The 10,032-nt window shown below is 40.1% G+C and overlaps 1 protein-coding gene across 2 annotated transcripts in view; it reads left to right on the top strand.

Moving 5' to 3' along the window:
• Nucleotides 1-1,202: 1,202 nt before the first annotated feature.
• The window catches only part of LOC114687725 (cytochrome P450 3A31-like), a 28,930-nt gene continuing 20,100 nt past the window's right edge, over nucleotides 1,203-10,032 (top strand). The window contains exons 1-4 of one of the 2 annotated variants that reach the window (XM_037201735.1): nucleotides 1,203-1,429; nucleotides 2,402-2,495; nucleotides 4,372-4,424; nucleotides 6,870-7,552. In XM_037201735.1, coding sequence (XP_037057630.1) covers nucleotides 1,359-1,429; nucleotides 2,402-2,495; nucleotides 4,372-4,424; nucleotides 6,870-7,098 — 447 coding nt within the window. In that variant the 5' untranslated portion in view covers nucleotides 1,203-1,358 and the 3' untranslated portion in view covers nucleotides 7,099-7,552. Of the gene's footprint in view, nucleotides 1,430-2,401; nucleotides 2,496-4,371; nucleotides 4,425-6,869; nucleotides 7,553-10,032 lie in introns of those variants that run through there. The other variant, XM_028862359.2, reaches the window with a different exon arrangement.

Below are 10,032 nucleotides of genomic sequence, written 5' to 3'. Positions count from 1 at the left end.
ATATTCTAGGGTTTCCTGGTTGACCTCAACAGATAAACTGAGATGATAGTCTTAGTTCAGAAATGATCTGAATGTAGATTTACAGTCTACATGTACAGCTGGCTAAGTGAGATCACTTTCACAGTTCTGCATGTATCCCATCGGCTCCACATTAGTCACTGAACTCTTAAAACTGGTATTTTAACATTATCACAATGTTTTGCGCCAATTTTATAAACTTTACAGTGCAATATGTGTTCCTTTTCTGAGGCAAACCAAAGGTATATTTCTCAAGGTTCTGCTGCTATCAGCAGCGTTGATGGAGGATTTTTTATACATTTGTAATAGATAGAAATAAACCAGAAAAAAAGTGGTGGAGGAAAAGGTGAACACTGCGAGAATACTCAAAAGGGCTGAGAGTTGCAAACGCCAAGAATGGCTTTGCATAGTAAATAGAATAGAACAGCTCTGAACTATAGCTTACTTTTCCTGGTTTGGTCTGACAGAATGATTGAATGCTTTTATACAAAAATCAGAGCCTTAAAAACAAGGATTTGGTGAGATTGTAAAATGGTGTGCCACTTTGGCAAAACAGTTTGGTGGTTGGTCAAAATGCAAAACATTGTTACTCTGTTACTCAACAATTCTACCCTTAGGAATATATCCTCAAACTACTGAAAATGTGCACCTATGAAACATGTACATGAAGGTTTACAGCAGTGTGTTGCTAATAGTAAAAAAGTTAAAACAACTCAAATAGCTATCAAATACTAGAGAGAAATAAAATGTGGCTTATTCATACAATAGAATATAATTAAGACATAAAAATGAATGAGAAACTGACAGATTAAATGACTTTGGTGAACCTTCATAATTTCATTTGTAGATCTTTCCATTTCTAATTTATAAATACATTTGGGGTTATAATTTATAAATGTACTGCCTCCTGTCAATATTGTATACGTCTATTTGATGATTTCTGTGTCAAACATTGTATGGAAATGTTTCCAAGTATTTTCTGTATTAACTGTGAATGAATAGAACAAAATAAATAAAAAAAGAAGAAGTGAGCCAATAACAGAAAAAAAAAGAAGAACCTGTAATCTTCCTGAAATGACTACATTGTTTATTGATTCTGCACAGAATGTTAGCTCAAAAGATATCAAAATGGGCTGTGCTCAAACTTTATGATCTGCCAAAAAGGAGAGGATACCAAAGTCCAGGTGGCTGGAGCCTTGGCCCCACCATCTTCCCAGGGTATAAACACCGCAGGCTGCGCACACTTCAGCACCATTGGGCAGAAGGGAAGCCCTGCAGAGGGTAGCACACACAGCTGGAGGGAGAACACAGGGGGGTACACTGCTGACAGACAAGCCAGGATGGACCTGACTTCAGTTCTCTCCCTGGAAACCTGGGTCCTCCTGGCAATCAGTCTGGTGCTTTTATACCGGTGAGTAACCACCAAAGATCCTCTCCCACCGTGTCCTCAGGATTGGGTAATACTCACACCTATATTCTGTCTGCAAGGTCAAAAGTGGTATCAGAAGCAGGAGCTGGAGAGATGACTCAGTGGTTAAGAGCACTGACTACTCTTGTAGAAGACCACAGTTTGAAACCTGGATCCACATGTGGGTCACAATCGTCTGTAATTACAGCTGCAGGGAATCTGATGCTCTCCACAGGCACTAGAATAAAAACTTCAGAAAGAGAGCAGAATTGAAATTAACACTTGTAAAAACATTTTAAATTACATGTTTTATTTATTGGGCCTAGGGGCAGCACATGAGACAGTATGTGTGTTCGTGTGTGTTCGTGTGTCTACGTGAGTATCAGAAGATAACTTTGGGGGTCAGTTCTCTCCTATTGTGTTCTCCTGGGGTCAAACTCAGATCATCCACATTGGCAGCCAGTGCCTTTCCCTATGAAGTCATCTTGAAGGCCTGAGTTCATTTTGCATTTTTTCGTCATAGTGGGGGATCAAAGCAGAGTCTGTATGTGTTAGTCAAGCACTCTACTACTGAACTATAGCCCAGGTATACTACCTCTTAATATTCATATTGATGTTATTCTGATCTGCTTGGCATACACACACACACATACACACACACACACACACACACACACACACACACACACACACACACTTTAAATTTCCTCTTGCTGAGGTGAGGAGTTTTTCTGATAAGATTTACTCTGGCTATGACCTGATTGACTTTCAGGTTACCCCTAGTTCCACCAGAACTCAGGAAAAATGGGTATGAACAGCAGGTTGCCATGCACACTGAACCCTCCAGCCTTTCCCTAAGCTCTATGGGAACTGGAGGGGCAGCCAAGTCATTGTTTTGCTTCATTTGGGGGTTTTGGTCACATTTATCTCCTCTCCTCTGTGTGTGGTCACAAGGCTTTCTGTTTCACTTTACAGATATGGGACCCATAAACATGACATCTTTAAGAAACAGGGAATTCCTGGGCCCAAACCTCTGCCATTTGTAGGAACTCTGCTGAATTACTACAAGGTGAGTGTTGATTGAACTCTCCATATGGCTTCCCTTGATGGCCAATAATGGTTTAGTTCTATTAAATGCTCTTTGGGAGAAAACTCTGAGACTTCAGGCCCTCATACTGTGTGTTATCTAAAATCTAATATTCATGATATTAGAAATTGTCTAGTGGTTCCTTGGGGCTTTATTTGCAACTTAAAACTATCAAATGTGTGTGTGTGTGTGTGTGTGTGTTTATAGTGTGTATGCATGTATTTGCATGTGTGTGAGTGCCCATATGTGTGCAGGTGCATATTCATGGATTTGTGTGTGCACGGAGAGACCAGAGGTTGATATTGGGTGTCTTCTTGATTACTCTTCACTTGATACTTGGAGGCAGTCTCTCACTTGAACCCAGCTTTCTCTGACTTGACTGGTTTTGCTAGCCAGCTTGCTCCAGGGAGCTCATGTCTCTGCTTCTGGCAAGTGGGGACTACTGGAGGGCTTTAAACACTGCCTGGCATTTTCACAGATACTGGGGATTTAAATTCTGCTTTTTAGGGTGTGATTTTTCCCACTAAACCATCTCCACAGCTTCCACTGTCAACTGTCCCCCATATTTCATAATTTTAGCTGTGTGTGTGTGTGTGTGTGTGTGTGTGTGTGTGTGTGTGTGTGTGTACCTTGGCATGCATACGTAGGTCAAAGGACAACTTCTTAGTGTTTCTTTCCACCATATGAGTCCTAGGGATGAAACTCGGGTTATCAGGGTTGGTGGCAAGTGTCTTTTCATCCGCAGCCATCTCACTGGCCCTAATGTCAGTTTATTCAACATCAAGTTTGCCTTGGGTGAAATGCCCAGATCTCCAGTCCATTTCATCTTGATATTCAGGACATGATGCTCAAACTTTGTGAGCAAAAAGAATTTTGTTTCTTACCCAGTACAGATTCTGGAAAGGCACTGCTGTACTTATTTGAAGAAAATCTTGAAGGGGTTTCCAGCTTCAATGATATCAACCTGTATGCATTAAATTAAAATTCTCCTCTTTGTACCCAGGCTCATGAGCAACATTTTTTCTTTTTCTGAATATTTCTAAAGCATCAGCATACTACAGACCCACATAGATACTTTTGGGGGGCTTTTCATATACTTGAGTTCTCTGCATAATCACTGAACCCCTGAGATTATTTCCATGGCTCTATTCCCAACATTCACCCTTCATGGCATGTCTGGGTTCTTGAGAATTAGAGTATTTTGCTTCACTCTCTTCCTTTAGAAATGGAGGTCCTGGTTAACACTTGATTCTTTTAGAAAGATTTCATGCATATACTCATGGAATTGTGCACATGGGTGGAGTACCTACATAGGCCAGAAGAGGGCACTGGATTCCCTGCCAGAGTTACAGATGAATGTGAGGTGTTGGAACTTGGATCCTTGAGATCAGCAAGTGTTCTTAAATGCTGAGCCACATCTCCAGGTCTAATGACACATTTTCTATTCTCTTTTGTTTTTGTGGTACTAAGAATGGAATCCAGGGCCTTCTACCTGCCAGGCAAGTGCTCTAACACTGAAATGTCTGCTCAGGTTTTTCTTCCTAAAGGTTCTATGCTTATTTTGCACATTCTTTAAAACTATTATTATTGTTGTATGCATTTTTATCTGGTGATATGTATATGTACTTGTCTATGAGGTTGAAGGCAGAGGCCACAGGAAGGTATCAAATGTCCTACCCTATCACTCTCCCTTTTCCCAATGAGCCATCTTGCTAGTTCAACTAAATGTTACTGAAGAACTTTTCTCTGTCAGAAGTAATAAACCTACCTTCATGGGATTTTAGGGTTTGGTTCCTTGGATACAGAAGGGTTGATACATACAGGGCAATTATAAATTTCATGCTATTTCTCTTTCCAGGGTATGTGGAAATTTGACATTGAGTGCTATAAAAAGTATGGAAAAATATGGGGGTGAGTATTCTGGAAAGATCTGTGGAGCTGATCTTTTTAGGAAGATGTACTCTACATGTGCAAGGACAATGCCAGCCCAGGACTGTAGTCATGCACCTCTCTGTTGTAAGGGTGATGCCATGTGTCAGTAAGTGCCATGGCTCCCAGGTCTAATTATCTTCAGAACATTGAACACTGTGGCTTTTTTATCAGCTCTGGTGTTCCATGGACTCTGGGCCTTGTGTTTTGTTGCTTTGGTTTGGTTTTGAGACATGGTTTCTCTGTATAACAACTATGATTGTCCTGGAACTTACTCTGTAGACCAAACTGACCTCGAACTCACAGAGATCCACCTGCCTCTATCTCCTGAGTTCTGGAATTAAAGGTGTGAGCCACCCATACTCCAGGTAACACTTTTGATATAAGAGTATATCATTGTGTCCTGTCTAATTGAAAAGACTGTGGAGATCCAATGTATTTAATAACCAAGGTGTTCTTCCTTGGATCTACATCCTTAATGGTCCTGTAAAGCAGCTGAGTCGGCATTAGGAACTGTTCCCTGTCATTGACACTGGAGTTTGGGTAGAGCTTTGGAGTGGGTGTCATCATTGCTAGGAGACACAAACAAGTGGGAGGAGGCTCTGGCTCTTCCTGCCTCTTCATCTCTTCTCCTCCATCCTTAGGGACCACAGGCCTGAACACAGGGTCTGCTGAGTTGACGTAGCCAAAAAGACCATGTCGTTCAATGCCTGCAGCAAGCTTTGTTGTCTGTCCAATGGCCTTGTGTGAATGTCTCCTGGAAATATTATTGCTTGTCAACACTTGATAGAGTTTCCTCAACTTTTCACTGACTAATATTTATTTAATTGTTTGTTTATCCACTTATTGTTGTTTGTTTGTTTGTGAGTTTGTTTGTTTGGAACAGTATCTCTTTAAGTAGTCCTAACTGTCCAGGTACTGAAATTGTAGACCAGTCTTGCCTTGAACTCAAAGATATGATTGTTTCTGCTTTCCAAGTGCTGGATGAAAAGTGTGTACCACCATGCCTGGCACTAATATCATTTTTATATGAAACATTTTGCTTATATTTTTCATTAGTTTTGTGTGTCTGTGTCTGTATCAATGAATTTAATTGGACTTATTTACAGAAGCATGAGAGAGCAAGAGGTTATTTACAGGAGTGTGAGCAACTTACCAGTGGTTCACCACTGACATAGACTTCTTGCCCTCCCCCATCAACTGTTTCCTTTTTCCTTTTTTGTTATACTTGTTTATTTATCAGAGAGGGGATGTGTTCCCTGGTGCACATGTAAATGTCAGAGGACAACATGTGGCAGTCAGTTCTCCATTTCACCGTGTAGATCCCAGGGCTGATCTGGTGTTCATGGGGCCATTTTGCTTGCCCATTCCAGGGTTAGCTGTGTGTAAATCCTCAGGCAGGCTCAGGCCCCTGAGCTTCCTGCTGCAGTGTTGACAGTCAAATCACCCACAGGGCCTGTGGAGGTCATCCCAGCTGCAGTGAGCTCCAGACCAGGGAAGACAGCACTTTGCAGCTCTCCTCTCCCTGCCTGGCTCTCATGTTCTTTCTGCCCTGCCTGCCACACTTTCTGAGTCTAGGGGAAGTTGGTAATGGTGCCTCATTGAAATTCTGTGTTTTCATTGTATCAAAGCCAAAGCCTGGTGCACTCTAGGCAGTCATTCTACCACCAAGCTGTAGCCCAGGCCCAGAGAATGAGGTATTTTATTATTTTTCAGATAAATTTTTTAATTTAATTTTTTTAATTTTTAAAGGATTTTTTACTTTAAAATTATTTAATATTGATACTAATATTTGAATGGTTTAATTATTAATATTTACAATAATATTTTATTATTTACATTTAAATTCTTTATATTTTACATTCTTTGGTGTTTTGCCTGCATGTATGTCTTCCTGAGGATGTCAGAAGTCCTGGAACTGGAGTTACAGACAGTTGTGAGCTGCCATGTGGGTGCTGGGAACTGATCCCAGGTCCTCTGGAAGAGCAGCCAGTACTCTTAACCACTGAGCCATCTCTCCAGTTCCAATATTTTATTATTAAACATCTATTTCTATTACTATGTGTATGTGCATGTGTGTGCTTCTGTACATGAGTGCTAATGGTCATGGAAGCCAGAGGCCTTGGATTCCCCTGAAACTGGAGTTACAGCTGTTGTGAGTCATCCAAGTGGGTTCTAGGAACCAAACTCAAGTCTTCTGCAGGAACAAGATGTGTTATTAACTATGGTGCCATTTCTCCTGCCCCTCACAATATTTAAAACATGCAAATATCAGAAAATGATATAAACAACTCTCACATATTCACATCTAGACTTAAAAATTCCATTTTTTGTTTCTAATTATGATATCATTTGGAACTGTTGTTGGGTAATTCATGTTGCTCAGGACACTTAAATAATGAGAATTACTCCAAAATTTCATTTTAGGCTCTCTGCAGCAGGGAGGAACAGTTTCTGTGAACTGAACCTTGAACCTATGTTCAGATGCGTATTTACTGAGAGTATAGGAAAGTTGTGTTTGGGTACAAGTTCCTCATACCAGAGTGCATTTGATCTATTCTACATGTTCTCTGAAGGAAGTCATCACACCCCTGCAACCTCACTCCTTATTGTACACTGTTTGCAGTATCCAATCATTCAAGATCTCCAAGCATGACTGGACAGTCCAATGACTAAAGTCATACAACAGATGGAAAACTCCTTCAGAAAAACAACTCTATAAATCACAGAAAACAGTCACTGTTCTCTACTATGATTTCCTCAAGGTCTAGGTACCTTCAACAACCAACTAATACATTCTGCTATTACCCTAGAGACACTGAGAAACAAATTTTTCATTATAATGTTTATTCAGGATACAATGACTCTATTAGATTCCCACTACATTTCCTTTTGTTTAAGTTGTTTTAATTACCTTCAAGATTATGCAGCCACACAGTGAAGATACCCCTTTATGTATCATATTGTCTCACAGTCTTAGGTAGATAAGCCAGAATACATTTTCCATCCAGTAAAATTATTACATTGAAAACAAGTAAAACAAATGTTAGGATAAGAATTCTATTAAAATGAAGCACAGGATTGAATGAAGCTAAGGGATCTGCAATGCTTTCCATGACTTCCATTCTGGACACATCAGATAATCAACTGAAAAAGTTTCCTTCCTTTCTTGTTGTAAATCATCAATCATTTCAGAAGAATTAGCATGATCCAACAAATGCATTTTAACCCTTTCTAATCATACTTGCTTTCAGTAACCTTAAAGATGTAATGCAATGAGATGTCACATTCTAATCACAATTTAATTTAATATGTTCCCCCAGTGTCTCTAACTGATCTCCCATTAGGATTACAACTTGTCTCAGATCAGCTATTTCATTGACTACCTAACTGTCTATTCTATTTTGCTGAGCCCAAAGTTCTGCACATGTTTATGCCAGTCTTTAATAAATTCAGCAGTCTAAATTTCTTTATGAAGGGCCAGACCAGCTGACACAGTCAGTTAATGCAATAATTCCAATAACCACAGCAACAATTATTCAATCATCCAATGAGTTCTTAATATTCTCTCAGAGAGTTTCTGGACTAGAATCATGACAGGTTAGCATGTCATGGCCTCAAAAACTTCACTGGCATCCAAACTGTTGGCCTTGCTGCAAGAATATATAAACATTCAGAGGTGACATCTAATGACATACTAGCATTAATACAAGTATGAAGAGTACAGTGTTCCAAGTGATGTTATAGTGATTAGGGTGCCATTGTTTAGGCCCTTTCAGTACACATGCTACAAAGTGGTGACTTTGGTTTCATCTAAAGGACAAAGTATATATGCCATCAATATATACTTTACATTACTGTTTAACCTTTCTTTCCATAGTTTAAGAGAATGTAAGGCACTTGCTCATTTCTTCAAAATAGTCCGAACTGAATTTGCAAATTGCCACATAGGAACTGACATCCCAACACCATTCCATTGCATAGGATCACAACTAATTTCTCTAATTTCATTCAAACCATTCTTTTGCCATCTCAATTCTGAGTGCGAATACTTTCTTTATAGGAAGCCATAAGGGCTTTGATCAGTGACTTTTCCTTGGGAGATATTAATATGCACCTGATGATTTTCACTTGTATATTGTTGACAATGTATCCAGTCAGATGCCTTGTTGCTAATCCACATCTCACAAAATGGAAGATTTATGGAATTAGTAGAATTAATCTCCTGTCCTCTAAACCCAAATGCAAGAAACATAAAAATTTTATTTTGAACTTCCTGAGTAGTATGAACTATAGATAACCAAATTTGAAAAGTTATATTTTGACAGTGAGTTACATCACCCATAAAAATTGGAATTCCTTGATTTTCCACAGTATGGTTTGTAGTTTCCTTACCCTCTTCCTCAGGCCCACCAGGTCCTCACTAGTCATAAGGACCAAGTAGCCAAGAGGATTCATTGACCACTACAGGAATATCTATAACTCCCCAACTGATCCCTTTATTAATGGGAGGATTAGGAATATAAGCCCAGTATGATTGGTCCCCATTACATATATAGTTTCCACAGACAGCATAGCATGGAACAATGTTGTAGAATTCAAAGGCTCCCTAGCCAGCTGAACTATTGTTTCTGCTTCTTCAGTCAATTTCTTAAGCCATCCCTATGTAGAAGGATAAGCTCTTTGTTGCAAGGGCCTCCTGTATCTCTTTCTTTCCAGAGTTGTGCAATCCATGTCAGCAGCCAAGACAGCCAGGAGACTTCTCATGCTCATGTCAAAATTTATTAACTTTAATGATGTCCACAACTTCTGGTCTCCTTCAGAAACATAAGCATAACCTCAACCCCAACATAACACCTTCTCTAGTTTCCATTCTGATTGAAATATCCTTGTAATACACATGATAACCTAATTCAAGAGTTTTTCCCACAGTCCAATGACTTTCAGCAGCTGTTGTCCTGCTTCATTAGCATTTAAAAATTTAAAGTTAGCAAACCATGATAAAAATCTATCTCTGGGAGTCCTCCTATTCCCCCTCTTTTTTAAAGCATGTCTTTTAGAGTATGATGAGATATTTTTGCTTTTTTGGGTATTTTTTTTCTTTTTTTTTATTTTACACCACCATTCAGTTCAACATAATAGCCAGAGATTCCCCTGTTCTCTCCCTCTAGCCCCCCTCCCCCCAGCCCACCCCCCATTCCCACCTCCTCCAGATCAAGGTCTCCCCTGAGGACCAGGATCGACCTGGTAGACTCAGTCCAGGCAGGTCCATTCCCCCCCTCCCAGACTGAGCAAGTGTCCCTGCATAAGTCCCAGGATTCAAACAGCCAACTCATGCAACGAGCCCAGGACCTGGCACCAATGCACAGCTGCCTCCAAACAGATCAAGCCAAATGACTGTCTCACCCATTCAGGGGGCCTTATCCAGTTGGGGGCCCCTCAGCCTTTGGTTCATAGATCCTGTGCTTCCATTCATTTGGTTATTTGTCCCGGTGCTTTATCCAACCTTGGCTTCAACAATTCTCGCTCATATAAACCCTTTTCTTTCTCACTAATTAGACTCCCAGTGCTCCACCAGGGGCCCAGCCAT

This window comes from Peromyscus leucopus, unplaced genomic scaffold, assembly GCF_004664715.2.
Source record: "Peromyscus leucopus breed LL Stock unplaced genomic scaffold, UCI_PerLeu_2.1 scaffold_1271, whole genome shotgun sequence".
NCBI classification, from domain to species: domain Eukaryota; kingdom Metazoa; phylum Chordata; class Mammalia; order Rodentia; family Cricetidae; genus Peromyscus; species Peromyscus leucopus.
Note: the sequence above shows the minus strand (reverse complement) of the source record. Positions and strands in the feature narration are given on the sequence as shown.